Here is a 17,208-nt window from a genome sequence, read left to right on the forward strand (position 1 = left end):
GATACAACATGTGGGCTAGTTGCACCCTAGCAAAACCAAACCAAACATTTTGGGTCCAAAAGTCAGTAATATGAGAATTATTTTACAGACAATATTCTCAAGTCAGTGTGTGCATAGCCTAGAATACATAGTAGCCAGGCAAAAGACCTGAGAAAATCAAGGATGGATCCTTACTGGATTGATATCTGCCTCTAATACTTGGGGTGCTATGTACAGCAATTAGTGAACAATAAATGAAACAGAAGTAACTGTGAGAGGCAGAGATAGTTTTCCACCACTACATTTCCCTGTTGGAAGGTCTTCTGGCATTAAGAAAAATAAAAAATTAGCCCTAATTGGTGACTAGTCCCTTAGCCCACAGCCAAAAGCAGCTCAGGTAGTATTCCAAAGAAGAGTTTGAATGGAGGCAGTTTTATTCTTGAAAGCCAATCATTCAGAAAGAATCAACCTCTAAATGGCCTTTGTAGTTCTTTTTCCATTCTCCCTCGCACCATCTCAGAGAAATGCTATTGTGGGTCAATCTGGTTCTGGAATCCTGCTTCACATTTTTTCTCTTCTGGGATTTTATTACTTTATCTCTTCAATTCTCATGCTGTGAAGACGAACAGTAACGAGAATTTCCCAATCTTAGTTAAGCCTCACCATCTTATTTTTTGATTCTTCCAATTTTGTTGACCCATCAATAAAGGACGAAAGCTTGGGACTGGAGAGATGGCTCAGTGGTTAAGAGCATTTGTTGATTCTGCAGAGGATGCTGCTTTCAGATCCCAGCATCCCCGTGGTAGCTCACAAACCTCAGTAACTCTGGTTTTAGGAGATATGCTCTTCTGGCCTCTGCAGGCACTGCAACCAAGTGGTGTATAAAGATACATATAGGCAAAACACCCAGATAATTTTTTCAAAGACCTATGTTGTTTTTATTCAGGACTAAAGTGGCAATTCAAATCTGCTTTGCTTTAAGTATTTTATGTTTTTATTGGCTGGCCTGCTCTTCCAAGAATTGCCTGACCCTACAATTAAGATGGTCTTTGGAAGAAAGAGACATATGAAACTTTTTAGTTTCTTTTGGTAACTCAATCCATTTGGGTTTCCATAACAGAGTCTCACAGACTCAGTAGCTTATAAATAACAAAAGTTGATTTCTTACAGTCCTATAAACTAGCAAGCCCAAATCAAAGTTTGGCCAGATCCATTGTGTGGTCAAGGCCAGCTTTCATGACACAAGAGTCTCTTTTAGCTATGTTCTTACACTGGAGAAGTTAAGGAGTCTTCTGGGACATCTATTTTAATGGAAGTTACCCTCATTCATGATAATTCCACTCTCATAACTTAATTAAATCTTACAAGCCCTACTTCTGTTTGTCTGTTTGGCACAGGGCCTCTCTGTGTCGCCTGGCTGTCCTGGAACTTACTCTATAGACTAGGCTAGCCTGAAGTGCGGAGATCCACTTGCCTCTGCCTCCTGAGTACTGAGTTTAAAGGCATGCACAACCGTGCAAAGTCCATAGCTGGTTAAGACTGCGATGTCATATAGCCAGGATCTGATGGAACAAAATCTTTTGAAGCCCCATTAGTCTCTGTTGTTCATACTCAGATATTTTTTTTTCCCATCTGCTTTCTCCAGGTGTGGATACATGACCCTCATGTTAAATTGATAAGAGTGGTAATAGTGTCGGTGATGTTCATATGATTATGAATTAAAGATTCAACATGACTTAACAAATAAACTCAACTCATATGAGTTAAATTACTATGATTTGCATTAATTCATTCCTGCAATGTCTATCAATGCACCACTGGGAGTAAAATTTCCTTGTAAAGATAAACAAAATAGATTACTGGTTATAAATACAATGAAAGGGGAAATTAACATATCTGCAGAGCTGTATACTAATCCTAAGTATTTTATCTTTATTTATGTTCCCGAGTTTATTCTTTGTCCAAACTATAACAGAAAAGTCATAATTCATTTTTTAAAAGATTTATTTTTGATTAAGTGATTTCATGATGTAACATGGTTTTAAACAAAAATAGAGATCAGTATGAAAATAAAACAAATTGTACACATTAAAATATCTTTCCGTCAAAGCATTTCATAATCATAAAAAATACAACACAAGAGGCGGAGGCTCAGGTGAGAATAAGAATACAGACTTCCTAGAAAATGAACAACTGGTTCATAATCCAGTCCTAAGTGTTGTGCAACACCACTCATGAACTACTTCTAGGATGCCTATCAACAACGTATATTATGTGCCTTAAAAAATGTAAATGTACGGTAAAATGAGGATTGTATAATCTTAATTCTAATAGCAAATACCTCCCATTATTATTGTCTACTGAAAGTTACACTGAATAAATACAAAGCTTGAATCAACTCAACAAAATCAGAAGTGTACCTGTTAACTGTGATCTATGGTATAGTGGATGTAATGAGTGGGCGGGGCTGGTGAAGAGAAGTGGAAAGGCTTAAAAAATGCACCACCTGTACTCTACTGAAATCTTAGAAATAAAATGTTTTTTTTACAGAGCCTTAATATTAAAAAGTAAGCATTATTATAAAATTAGATTAATACTTCAGTAAGAGGCAAGAGAGATGCATGTATTTTTATTCAGTTTTTTGGAATGCCTGCATCCCTATTATAAAAACATAATCTTATGCACTTTCTAATGTGCTAACAGCCCCTGTATCTTTCTTATGATATCACATAAAGAAAAATAAGCTGTAGTTAACATCTTTTTAGGGCATTAGAACATTTTGTTCTGTATATTCCCTGGTTCACCCTTCCAAGGTGTTTCTTGAACATTACCCATCCCTTTTTACAGAAGGTGATAATTACCGGAATTTACTGATGATCTCTTACACCAGTAATAGCCGATTCAGTTTGAATCATACAACATACCTACCAATACCCCTCAGGGTTGCAATATCTTAAAAGAAGACTGGATATGAAGATATCACCTGCCCAAGGTCACTAGGCATAAAAATCATATACAGTTAGAGCCCTCCTGTTCTGTTAAGCTGTTTAATCATTAAATGAGAAGAAAGTACCTTGAAGATCAAAATCTAAGCAAATGTGTCTGCTGTCATGATTGACTTCTACAATATAAAATACTTGCTAGACCTCCTTTTGCAATTTAGTAACCTCACACTTAGAATTTTTGCTTTCCAGATTAATAGAGAATGTTTAAATCAGCATTAGATAGTATAAGAATGTCTCAAAAGCCATGCCATTGTCAACTATAAAAACAAATTAAGCATGATGAAATAAGATCATTTTTTATTTCACAAATAGTGTCTGATAGTGGTAACAAATAACTTTCAAGCTTTTTTTTAAAACTATAATAATTTAATGCAAATTGTTGCGCTTCCTGATTGAGCTATGGTTAGCCTTAATACTTTGGGACTAAATGACATTTTGTAGTACAGGAAATACTAACCTACTGAAGTCATACAACAAGGGTATTTCCCACCAGGTAGATGGCCAATCAGTGCCTTCACTAAACATGAATGCATTGTTCTCAAAACTCAGAAACCAAAATGGAACATGCTCCTACCCCCACTAGTGAGGTCTAAGTCTGATGATGTTTGTACCATTGTTTTATTGTTCCCTTAGCTATTCTGTGATTGTAAACGTGCCTTCACTCCTAAGTCAGATTGCACTGATAGGGCCAAACAAATTCATTCTACCCATAACGCCAGTTCCTTAGAATGTAGATTTTAATCCTGAATCTTGATAGTAGTTGGGCTCACATTACCAGGGTGGTACAACTGCCAGGCATCTACTTTTCCACTTTTTATTTCTAATTACCCCTTTAATGGTAGTGACTGACCTTAAGTGACAGCTCAGAAAGCTGTAATGTCTCTGGCATTCCTTTGCTTCTGCGCTAGACAAATTGTCTGGAAATGTAACAGAACTATAAAGCAAATAAAGTCTGACAACTGGAATATGTTTCCAAGGGACATTCCCATTAATATCAAGTCAAGTCATGTGGAAGTAGGGTGGCTGATTCAGGATACCACTCATCAACAGCTGGCCTGAGTCTCAACTGCTGGGAGGTTGGGCCAGTTTCTTCAATTGCATCTTGCTTCTTATGTGGGGTTAGTGATGCCTTTTAATGATAAAATGGCCTCATTTCCTGCTCCTGAAATTTCCTGAATAAAGTTAAATTGAATAAAATTCTAAATTCTTCATTATAAGATGTATGCCTTGTTAGAAGTAGCTGTGTACAAGAAGGATTAAAAAGGTCATTTGAACAAAAAAAAAAAATTAGGAAGACAGAAAGAAAAACAGAAGCTGCTGTGGTCCCTCCACATCACTGGAGTTCAGCTGCCAGGCCTCTGAAGACTCAAGGTTATCAAAAATTAATAATGAAAGCCAGGCCTCTGGTTGGTGTCTTTTTCATACTCTTGCTTCTACGTAATCCCCAAGAGGGCCAAATTCCTGTGCTGTGGAGTTCCACCGATCACAATCAGATTTGTCTTAAATTCCTCCCATAGGCAGTAAATGGAAACAATGCACCTGCGAGAAGCCTTTGCCATGAATTCATGAATGTGCTCCTTTCTCCATGCCCTCTGCAGGAGTGTCACATTCTAAGGGTATTTACAAAAGTAACACTTTGGGAAATCAAAGCATTGGAAAGTTTAGTATATTGATACAAATATTAGTCTTTATATTTCTTAAGACTAAACAGGATCTTAACAACAAAGCCCAAATCATTTCACCAGCTACTCATGAAATCAGCCTGAGCCCAGGGAAGACTTGATACTTCTCCCCAACTGAACACTGAGGAGCAATAGAGAATGCCCTTCAAGCACTGTGAAACTCAGTCAACTCAGAAACTAACACAGTCCTCACAGTCCCTACCTTTGCAGGCCATTGCCATCGAGGTAGTGGTGAATAGATCAGCCTTCATCCTTTTTTTTTTTTAAGACTAGAGTTTAATTTAATAAGAATGTCTGGAAGTGCCACACTTCCATTTTGCAATCTGCATTCCCTCTCTAGTTCAATAGTGGCTTTTATATTTACTTAGTACAGAATGGCCATTAAATTATAAATACAACATACACTAGAAGACTGTGACTTCCATTCATTTTGTGCACAAGAATAATGTGATTCCATATGTGGCTTGGGCTTAGGAACTGTGATATTTAAACTAAAAATAGATTGTAGGTTATAGGACAGAGGCTGAAGGAAGTCTCTATTTTGGCATCTTTGATAGTTTGAAGATCCTTGTGTTGCTCCTTCACAGCTCAGTCCTCATATACATACTTTAAACACATATTGTATGAATGCATTTTGGATCTCGAAACTTATCAGCATTGATATTCTATGACACTCAGCAGAAAGAGCACATACGTGATGATGTCTTTCAGCTATACAGTTTCACATACATGAGACTGTAACCAAGCCTTTGGGATGAGTAGGCTATTCCTTTGGGATGAATAGGCTATTCTCTCTTCATTAACTGTAGACCTTTTATTCCAAATGCTTTTGGAATCTTGATGTCCCCTCTAGTAGACTATGTGCATCTTTCTGAAGGCCAGATTCAGAATCTTGTAGCTCCATCATCAAATGCAGTGACTGGCATGGAAGGAACTCCAACAGTTTGCCTGTGCTCTGAAAGATGATACATACATAGTGTATTGAGACTGTCTTTTATATTGCTAGTAGCATCGGGAATAAATCTCTTAAAACAAAACCAAAGAGCCAAGTTATCAAGGTTCACAGTCCAGAAAAGCATATTTCTGAATATTTCTAACTGTAGGGTACAATAACAGCTAATTTAACTTTTATAGAGATATTATTGTCTTTTTTTGTTGTTTTGCCTATAAAGAATAATGGGTTAGCACAGTCTTCTAATATGCTAGCTACAATTTGATAATTCCCAATTCTGAGAACAGTGCCAACTAGGACTAAGTCCTACCACTTTAAGAGTGTCTGGATACATTTAAAACTGTTATTTGAGGAGTTGGCTGCCTTAGCATCAACAGCAAACAGCGTTTATTAGAAATAGTTAAAGAGGTATATTTTATTTGAAATCTCTTCTGCCTAGTAATATGGCATATGGTGGCAAAGTGTCTCAAACCAAAGGAGCAGTAATGTGGCCTATAAATGTATTTTTTAAAAGAAAGGCAGCTCTCTCTTAACAAGCCCCTGTGACAACTCTTAGGGAATGCTCTGATGAAGCGAAATGTGATTTTAAAAATGTACTAGCATGCTCTGTTTTCCTTATGATGAAAAAATACAAACAAGTAAAAGCAGTTTGCAAAAATTAAATATATACTTGTATTCATGACAAATAAGTACAAACTAATAATTCCAGTCAAAAATTTTAGTCATTCTTTTTTTCTGGCCCAATTATGATATACAAATAAATATTCCATATATCTTTTCCAGGTTTCTGTAATTTGTTTTCTCCTGGAACATTTTCCCATATCCAGGACTTATCTTTAACACAGTAACAGAACATGAGTGTCATTCTTCTTGAGGGTCCCAACAGTAAACACAGCTTCATGAACAGGCATGTAACTGTTCTTACAAAACACCTATGAAGACTATGTATGTAACCCGTATAAAATGTAAAGTTACCCACATCCCACAACAGGAAGTCCATGATACCTATAAACAAATTCTCAAAGCAGTGTTCAGGTAATGCCTGTAACCCCTCAGGCTGGCAAATTAAATGTTAAGCTAATGGTCTTACCCACTTCAATTCCACTTCACTATACATGTGTCTGATTAGCTACAGTCACAAGTCAAGGGACAAACAACAACATGGAAGAGTCCCCAAAGCAATCAAAATGAAGGAAATCCTTCTCATCAAATTAAGAAGACCTGTCAGTGATGACATGCAGTTTCTGAGAGACCATACAAAATTTTTTCTTGATATTAATAAGAAAATGATGCATCAGTGAAAATGCAGGTTTAGAAATATAGTACTGAGAGTTTCACTGTATGGTACCTTCACTGATGAGAGAAAGTGGAACTCTTACTATGAAAGAGAGCTGACCTCTCTGGCATTGCTGATGGCTCCCTAACCAAGCTCAGTGTTTAATGATGCTGTACAAATAAGAAGCAGTGGGGGAAATACGAAATATCTGTAATAAATGCCATCCTGTAAAGTAGTTGATGGATGGAAGAGAGTCTAATGCATTTTAAATAAATGCATATCATACTATCACATAGAGTGAGTCTTACAAAATTATTACTTAGATGCACAGTCCTTGCAGTGGTTGACATGGCAACTGTGAAGGAAGTCTGATTTAAAAGCTACTTCTATTGTAGTCGTCAACTGATGGAGCTGCTGTTCGTCATATTGTTGTGTCCCTTCACCTTTGGTACTTTCAGTGCAAAATATTTTGGGGATTTTTTTTAAACTTTTATAAAAATAAAAGGCCCTTTAGTTCCCTTGAGCGTGCTTAAAAGGGTACATACTAGCAAGATGCCCGAGTAAGCATGGAACATGAAGATGGAGAGGTGGTACATACAATATGGTAGTTAGGTCCTTATATACATCTTAAAGAACAGAAATATGATGAACCTATAAAAAATAAACAGAATTCACTGTGTACATTTTCCTGATATGCTGTGATTAATTGCTAGATATTTTTAAATTGTTTTCATGCATTATAAAGCATAAAATCGGTCATTAGTGATTCATTGAGTGAGTTTGTCTTCAGCCATAATTACACACATACCACTTGCATATACATTGTCACAGACCACCTTATCTTTAAAGTTATCGCATACTGACTTGGTTTCCTTTTTCACACTTGTCCTGTGAAGGTTGAAACCTATAGTGCACACCATGCAGGCACTCATAAGCAAGAAATAAATATTCTGCTATAACTTAGGGCTTAAACAAATGTACTTTCAGGAAATATATATATTTTTAATGATTTCATTTCACTTGCGCTAATTTAGAGATTGGGTCAGTGCTGCCAGTTTGGCTTGAAATGTTATGTATGGGAGAGTTTCTCCTGAGTCCCTAAAAGTCACCATGGAGTTTATCATGTGCAGGTTCTTCTTTTATCTTGGAACATGGGACCAAATGGGAAAGGTTTGGCAGTCAAGAACTGTTGACTGAAAGACTGTTGGGTTGTTCCATGGGCACCAAGCTCACCCCAATCCTTCCAAAAGAACTCACAGCCAGTCCCCAAACACAGGAGCATGTGTTCCCAGAGAGCAGCACTCAGTTTGTTATAATGGAAGCCAAGGCTTGAGGCTACCAATGCTGTGTCCACTTTTCGGGAGGCCAGCTTCTGGAACCGCCTGGCCATGAAGAGCTGAGTATCATGCTTCCAGGTTACTCAAGTCCAAAGGTACTGGTCTCTTCAACTGCTGTCAAGAGTTTTTCATAAAGCATGGAAAAGGAAGGGTACGGAGGAAGATCCAGGCGGTTAAAACAAGTGTGGGCTCTGCAAACAGAAGAAGCACAACATTTAGCAGAGGGGCTGAGCAAACAAAGTCCATGCTCCTGTGCGCATGCGTGTGTGTGCGTGTGTGTGCGTGTGTGTGTGTGTGTGTGTGTGTGTGTGTGTGTGTGTGCATCTACTAAGAGTGCTTCTCTTTCATATTCAAATTTATTTGTTACCATTTTCACAGCTACTTGGGAAAAAGTGAAGATATTTCAACTTAGTAGCCCCCATGACCCAGTCCCCAGTTAACTGCGATTGGTAAATAAAGATGCCAACAGCCAACAGCTGGCCAGAAGAGACAGAGGTGGGATCGAGGTTTTGAGGGCTTGGCTCAGAAAGGACCATGAGGAGGGTAGGAGGAAGTAAGAAGCTTTCATTGAAGAAGAACGTGCAGGAGGGAGAAGGAGAGAAGCCATGGGCTAGGGCCAAGAGAACGTGGCCCAGAGGGCTGCCCCAACTGGAGAGCAGCCCAGATGGGACATAGTAAATAATAAGTGATAACTTGGGTTATCAAAAGGAAAGCAGATTCTAACAGCATAGAGAGTAGGCAACTGCCCAGCTATTGTTCTGCCCAAGGCATATTAAAAATATAAAAGCTGTGTGTGTCTTTCATTCAGGAACTAAATGGTCTAAGGCAGGGAGGAAGCCCTGAGCCAGGATCAGGATTTCTTACAATACAAAGTTGAAATTTTCTTTGGAGACTAGGACCCCTAAAATAGTTTCTTTATGTGCCACCCTTTAGAAGATATATTTCATGCATAGTATTTCTTGCCGAGTTGTATGAGAATGAAAAAGCCAAGTTCTGTCTTTTTTCTTCCTTTCTATTCAAAGACAAGAATGAAGACTTTGCAAAGAGCTTCCCTTTGATTCCCTTCCAGCACTGTCAGCTGCCTGGATGTCCCTTGGATAATGTGTGGCTCAGTGGTTTTTCATTTTCTTGGGCAGGGATGAGCAGCAACTGTGGCTGGAGACCAGACTGTGGCTCAGAGTTTGGGGAAAGTCCCTGGCTAGATTTGTCTGCAGATATTGTGACTGCTTTGAATTCCGTGTTATAGTCTGCTTTCTCCCTGTTCATAACATGGAAAAATGTCCATTTAATCACAGTTATATGCAGCATTTTTTTTGTTTTGTTTTGTTTTTAAGAAATACCTACTCTTTTGCCAAGACTGGGGGAGGGGCAGTGCTTTCCTGTTATTTGCACCTGACTCACAATAAAGAAAGAGTCTCTGAATAGTACATCTTATCAGGAGAAGATCTGCACTTTTGACACAGGATAGGAAGCACCCCATCCTGAATTCACAACAGCTTGTTTGCTGGAGCTAAGTAGTTTATACAAAAAAAAAAAAAAAAAAAAAAAAAAAAGAGCCTTAAGTAATGTGTAACTTGAGGGAGCCATGAGTAGGATATTTGTATGAAAGTAACATGCAAATTTTTATTGTTTCCAATTGTTTCTTACTTGTGAGGTAAATATAACTACTGTTGCTATAAGTAATACAAAATAGGGGGAAGCTGAAGACTTGAGTGTTGAGATTTGGGGTTGAACCCCACTTCTACCAACTACACCAGTTGTGGAATTTGGAGTGTCTTATTAGAATTCTGAGACCCAAATTTCTTACCTGTAATAGAGAGATAATATGATAAGGTAGTTTATCTCAGAGGGTATGAGGATTCACTGAAATAGCAGAGTTTCCCAGAATGGCTGGCACGTAGTGTTTGACTAAATAATAATAGGTGCATTGTTAGGTACATTTCCTCATCATCAAGAGGACTCTATCCTGATTGCCTTCAATAAATTGCTCAGAGATAACAGTGACCAGGAGAACAAGACATAATCAGGAGATGATAAAGCAGGTGTGTGCTCACATGGCTTTTTAGAAACAGAATGTGAGGGGCTCTGTTAACACGGAAGAATCTCAGTTTCCACTCAGGTGTTCCACTCCCGTAACACTGAGCCATCCTGGTGGGAATCACCCCAGCGATCTTTGAAAGCAAACCCCCAAAACCAAACCAAACCAATAAAAAAGAAGAAAAAATAATAATAAATTAAAAACAAACAAACAAACAAAAAAACCAAAATTTAAAAACCCCATCTGTCTTAGTTAGGGTTTTACTGCTGTGAACAGACACCATGACCAAGGCAAGTCTTATAAAAAACAACATTTAATTGGGGCTGACTTGCAGGTTCAGAGGTTCAGTCCATTATCATCAAGGTGGGAGCATGGCAGTATCCAGGCAGGCATGGCACAGGAGGAGCTGAGAGTTCTATGTCTTCATCCAAAGGCTGCTAGTGGAAGACTCACTTCCAGGCAACTAGGGTGAGGATCTTATACACACACCCACAGTGACACACCTATTCCAACCAGGTCACACCTATTCCAACAAGGCCACACCTTCAGATGGTGCCACTCCCTGGTCCAAGGATATACAAACCATCACATAAACCCCCTAAACCAAACATCCTAGAATTTTATTTACCCTAATTCCTCTGATAGCCCCTTATGATGGAGTCCAGACTGGGAACCCAAGGCAAAAAAAAAAAAATTTCCTAACATACTGCTGAGTCCTAGAGATGACTTAAAGTCTATCTGGTCTGAAATTCTAAAAAGTAAAAAGCAAAGCAAAACAAAAACAAAAACAAAAAACAAACAACAACAACAAACCTCTCAAAATACAAAATAAATGGTTTCATTTTTGATCCAGGAGAAGATGAGGGAGAAATAGAGAAGTGAAATATGTATGCTTTGAGCAGAAAAATATGTCAGGCTTTCTGTGACAGTCAGGGACGAGTCCTTATCCTATTTGTCTAAAATATAGTAGGTTGATTTTTTTTTTTTAATTTTCATTGTTTTGTCTACTTATTCTCAGCTTTCACTGTTTCATGATTCTTTACCTGCCTTTTCTTTTTAATGCTTTTATTGTAGTAAAATTTACCCTTGTAGCTGTTTTCAAATGCCCAGTTTTGTGGCATTAAATGCACGACCCTCAACTTGTAAGGATCAGGAGTTGTCTAGGAAACAAACCTCGGGCATGTTTGTCAGGAGCTATGCAGATTAGACCAGCCTCTGCGCATGTCTATGAGGCATTATCCTGGTTGGATGAACTGAAGTAGAAAGGCCCACACTAACTAGGGGAGAAGCCACTCCAAGGTCCTGGGCCTTGGACTGTGCAAAGCGGAGGAAGTGGGCTGAGCACTAGTATTCACTGTTCTGCCCTATGGACACAGTATGATCAGGCACCTTAAGCTCTTGCAACCATGACAGAGATGCCCCTTGAACTGTGAGTTAAGATCAGCCCTCCCTGCCTTAAACTGCTTTGCCAGGGCATTTCAGAACAGCAGCAAGAACGGGAACTAGAACAACACACAGATGGATGAGAGAGCATATGGCAACTGAAACTGTCTCCATCAAACAGGAGATGTATCGTCTTTGTCCTCCCCTGTGCCCCTGGAACTCACTGTTCTGTCTGATTTCTACTACTTCTGTGTGCTTCAACTACGTGGAATCTGAAGATATTTTGTGCACTATTTCTGGGTTATTTCAATTTACATAGTGTTTACAAGGCTCACGTTGTAACCATGGCTCAGAATCCCCTTCATTCCTGAAGCTGAATGTTAACTCCGCTGTGCGTATATACCATGATTTGTTCATTTCTTCATCTGTTGGTGGACATGAGAGTGTTTCCACCTATGGTTATTATAAATACTGCGGCCAGGAACACAGACACATACACATCTATTTAAATCACTGCTTTTAGTCTCCGGGGAGCCGTCCAGAAGTAGAATTATGGGAACATGGTATATTTAATGTTTTAAGAAATCCCCAGTTTAGCTGGGCGGTGGTGGTGCACATCTTTAATCCCAGCACTTGGGAGGCAGAGGCAGGCGGATTTCTGAGTTTGAGGCCAGCCTGGTCTACAAAGTGAGTTCCAGGACAGCCAGGGCTACACAGAGAAACCCTGCCTCCAAAAACCAAAAAAAGAAAAAGAAAAAGAAATCCCTAGTTTTCCATAATGGTCTCATATTTTCCATTAATATCAGCAGCACACAGGAGTTCTAATTGCTTGAGATCTTCACCAACACTACTTTCCTATATCTTATTTATTGTCTAAGTTAGGGTTTCTATTGCTAAAATGAAACTGCACGACCAAAGCAACTTGGGGATGAAGGGGGTTTACTTGACTTACACTTCTGTACTGTTGTTAACCACTGGTAAAGCCAGACAGGAACGCAAAACAGGGTAGGAACCTGGAGGCAGGAGCTGATGCAGAGGCCTTGTGGGTAGGGGGTGCTGCTTATTGGCTTATTTATCATGACTTGTTTAGCCTGCCCTCTTATAGAACCCAGTACCACCAGCCCAGAGAGGGCACCACCTACAATGGGCTGAGCCCTTCCCTATAAATCACTAAGAAAATGCCCTACAGGCTTGCCTACAGCCTCATCTTATAGAGGCATTTTCTTAATTGAGGTTCCCTTTAGCTTGTGTCAAGTTGACATAAAACTAGCCAGCATACTTATATTTCTTTAAAATTTTACAGTAGCCATCCTAATGGGTATGAAATTCATTTGCTTTCTGAAGCGCTAGGGTTCATACTGATTTGTCTCAATATTACATAATAAGTATGGATTCTCTAGCTGGATTTGAATAATCAAGCTTCCATGCATACATCCTACAGCCTAAAGGAATGTATGTCACAAAAACCTAAAGGAGCTTAGAAACACACCCTTCCCTGGTTGAAGCGTCAGATGAAAAAGAACCCCAGGAGATATCTGATTTCAGTCTTGTTAGGCTAAATAGACAATTTCACTAGGCCATGCCTGGACCCTTGCACTAAGAACGCAGGGAGACAAGAAGTGGCCATTATTTTAATTCACTAGGTTTGCATGGTTTGTTTTAGGGCAACTAGAAACTAGTAACAAGTGTTAAGGTCATCAAACATACAAGGAAAGGCATAGGATGTAATGATGGTTTAATAATCTGATATGATCATGAATCAAGGCCCAATTCTGAGGCAAGGCAGAAGAACAGGGATTCTGCATGCCTCTTTCAGTTCCTATAGTATCTATGCTATTGTATCTTATCTAGGAATTCCCCCCAAGCCTGGGCACTACAGTTCTCAACACAACTGGAAGGACTGAACAATTTGTGTGTGTGTGTGTGTGTGTGTGTGTGTTAGAGAGAGACAATACACACACACACACACACACACACACACACACACACACACACGGGGGGGGGGGGGGAGGGGGAAGCTTGCCATATATAATGTAGTTCCAGCTAGCCCTGAACTCAAAGCAAACCTCCTATCTTTTTTTTTTTTTTTTTTTTTTTTGGTTTTTCGAGACAGGGTTTCTCTTTATAGCTCTGGCTGTCCTGGAGCTCACTTTGTAGACCAGGCTGGCCTCGAACTCAGAAATCCGCCTGCCTCTGCCTCCCGAGTGCTGGGATTAAAGGCGTGCGCCACCACGCCCGGCTGCAAACCTCCTATCTTAGCCTTCCAAATAATATATTTTTTTTTTTTGCTTCTTAGTCATGAGACATAGGCACCATGACTGCCCCACAATCTAATGTCATCGTTGCTTCTCAAATCACATCTGGTTGTAGAACACGTAGTTATCATAAGCTAACCTCTGAATAAACAGATCTTCTAGAGAAAGTTACACGAGGCTAGAGACAGACTATATTCTAGAGGGGAAAGAGTAAATGGTTTTCCTAAGCTCAAAGCCAAGTTTTTTTGTTTTTTTGGTTTTTTTCAAAAAACAAAACAAAACAAAACCAGTACCTCAACCCTGGGTCTCCTCAAGGAAGCTCATCATTCAACTGAAAACGGAGACTTTATTGTCCCCTGGCTGTTAAGACCATGCCACCATGCCTGGGAGCTGGAAACCCCAGCACTCTGCATGCATTTTGCACTATAGTCACATACATCTGAGGAACAGAATTGAAGGGGGAAAAGCTTGAGAGAATTTTTAAGGAACTATTCAGTGGCAGTATGCAGTAGCTTGGGGACAATGGTCAAGTTTGAGTCAATCCAGAAGAAACCTGGGAGACACCCGGGGATTTTTAAGTGACCCAACTGTCACTTAATCTCAGGTTTACTGGAGAACAGAGATAAACCGTGGGGACATTTTGGAGTATTTCAGAGTCACCCAAGGCTCTGAGAGAGCTCTATTCACAACAGAGAGTTTAGGTTTTGCCCCTTGAGATTCTAAGTAAGATGGGGGGGGGGGGGGCGGGGCAGGCGTCCTGGTGATCTGCATTTTAAGATTCACTTCCATATGAGTCAGATGTAGGTGGTCTCCACCATGGAGAGACATCAAGCCAATTAGAAATACAATATCTAAAGTGGATATCCACACTGACATTCTGTGTGCTTTGCAGATTTTTCCAAACTGCATACAAACAAGCCAGCATTGCTAATAAGGAAATTGAGGAAGTATGGTTAAATACATTGCCCAACATTTACCATCAGCTTGTCGTATGAGCCGAGAGAGAGAGAGAGAGAGAGAGAGAGAGAGAGAGAGAGAGAGAGAGAGAGAGAGAGAGAGAGAGAGCAGCAAGCAAACAAAACAAAAACTTCTGGGGCTTTTCCGTGCCCTACAAAAGTGAGCAGAAAACACCAGGAGGGCCACTGGACTGTGTTGATATTGGCAGCAAAAGTGCACCCAGCTTTTCAGTCTCAGTAAGAGAATGTTTCTTCAAATCTTCCAAAGCCAGCCACCCTGAAGCCATAATGAGTTTACCTCACTTCAGTCTTTGCAGCCAGAACCACTCAAGTCTGAACCCATTCTTGGGAAACCAATGCTGGCACCAATACCAAGATTTTCAAGACCTCCTGATCTATGGTTTGATTTAATGGCTTTCTGGATTTTTCTGATATTAAACAGGGGGCCATAGGCTTGCCCTCTTTTGGATTTCATATGGTTCGTCAGTTATCTAACCCACTAAGCCTCACAGCTCTGTTTTTATAAGCCACTTCAGTTGATTAACAACTCTCTGCCTGGAGTGAATGTACTCACTCCTTCTCTTATTCTACACCCCAAAGTAATGTTTTTATACAAGCACCCAAAATGCTAGACAAAGAAGAAATTAAAATCAAGATTATAAAATAGAGAGTCAGAGACAGAGACAGGAAAGGAAAACCATGAACCCTATTGTAAGTAACAGGTGTAATAAAAAAATAAAATGTGTTAGCATTAAATAATCATTTTCTGAATTAGAATCTGCCAACACTCTCTTCTTTGTTTGCAGTGATATCTCACCCTTCACATCTCACCTCACTTTTCTTATTCCTATTTACACTTTTTCATTAAGAAATTTGTCAATCAAAACTAATGCTTAAAACACCCTAGAAGTGGGGCAGCGGTGGTACACACCTTTAATTATAGCACTTGGAGGCAGAGCCAGGTGGATCTCTGAGTTTGAGGCCAGCCTGGTCTACAGAGTGAGTTCCAGGACAGTCAGGGATACACAGAGAAACCCTGTCTCAAGAAACAAAACAAAACAAAACAAACAAAAAAACCCAAAACAAACAAATAAAAAAGACAAAAACACCACCACCACCCTGAAGAGTTATGCATGGATCCTGAGACATTATTTTTCAATGTCAAATTTTCTTTGGTAATGTGTGTATTCCCAAACTGATTTATTAAGTCCAAATTTTACTTAGTTGCAGGTATCTAGAGAAGAGGGCTCGCTCACAGTCTTGTGGGCTGTTGTGCCTGGAGGAAATAGCTCTTGCCTGCTTTGGTATATCCTCAGGGATTCTGTTCTCACATCTCCATCCTGTTCTGGCTTTCAAGTTCCCAGTTCCGGAGACCAGTGGATGCCTGGGAAGAATCTAATCCATTCACTTCTAGAATCTCACTAGTAGAAAAATACCTGCTGGGCGGTGGTGGTGGTGGCGCACACCTTTAATCCCAGCACTCAGGAGGCAGAGGCAGGCGAATTTCTGAGTTCAAGGCCAGCCTGGTCTACAGAGTGAGTTCTAGGACAGCCAGGGCTATACAGAGAAACCCTGTCTCAAAAACCAAAAAAACCAAAAAACAAAAACAACAAAAAAACCCAAAAACAAACAAGAAAAGAAAAGAAAAATACCTCTATTTTTTTCCATCTTAAAGGTCCCACATCATGAAAGTTTGCCATGCAAAGTGGCTTTGGTGATCAAAGTTTAAATCTTCCACTATATGACACCTTCTTATTTCTTCACTTGCCAAACCGAATGCTCACTGAGCTCTTCAGGCAGATGAGGAAGAAAGGTCTGTTCTTGAAAGAATTCACACGCACAGCAAATAAAGCCTAAGGGTCAGGCAGCCTGTGCTCTGAACTGGGCAATCTACCCAGGGCAAGTAGTTCTAATTAGATATTTGGTAAACCATTAGTCCCAGATCTGGGATGTATTTTTTTCCTGAAGACTGAGATACCTTTGTCTAATTAATACAAAAGATTCCTGTGGGTTATATGTGGTTCAGCATACAATGAGTTACAAGTCTGTTCAGTTACAAGTTGGGGAAGGCTTTGAAGAGGAAGCTGTCCATGCCAAGGCTAGAAGGATTTGTAGGTGTGCAGGGCTTTCCTGGATCAACAAGAAGGATGTTTCCCAACAGATAAGTCTGGAAGCCTGGGAGAGAAAGCACTGTGTCATCAGGAAACCAGAGAAATGCAAGTGACAAGGCCGGAAAGGGAGGATGGCCAAAGGAAGGCTGGGTGTCCATGCAAAAGTCCTTTCCAGTTATTTGATGGGTGAGAGAGAACAGTGGCTGGGTGTGCAGGGAGACAGCAGAGGTACCA

The 17,208-nt window shown here is 39.8% G+C and overlaps 1 protein-coding gene across 6 annotated transcripts in view; it reads right to left on the reverse strand.

Annotated features, from left to right (window-relative positions):
• Window positions 1-4,919: 4,919 nt before the first annotated feature.
• Window positions 4,920-17,208, reverse strand: part of Hecw2 (HECT, C2 and WW domain containing E3 ubiquitin protein ligase 2) — a 407,742-nt gene continuing 395,453 nt past the window's right edge. For all 6 annotated transcript variants that reach the window (XM_021160080.3, XM_029476576.2, XM_085837264.1 and 3 more), the window contains one exon: window positions 4,920-8,422. In XM_021160080.3, coding sequence (XP_021015739.1) covers window positions 8,311-8,422 — 112 coding nt within the window. In that variant the 3' untranslated portion in view covers window positions 4,920-8,310. The remainder of the gene's footprint in view (window positions 8,423-17,208) is intronic.

This window comes from Mus caroli, unplaced genomic scaffold, assembly GCF_978045245.1.
Source record: "Mus caroli unplaced genomic scaffold, Mus_caroli_1 scaffold_1, whole genome shotgun sequence".
In the NCBI taxonomy this organism is placed as follows: Eukaryota; Metazoa; Chordata; class Mammalia; order Rodentia; family Muridae; genus Mus; species Mus caroli.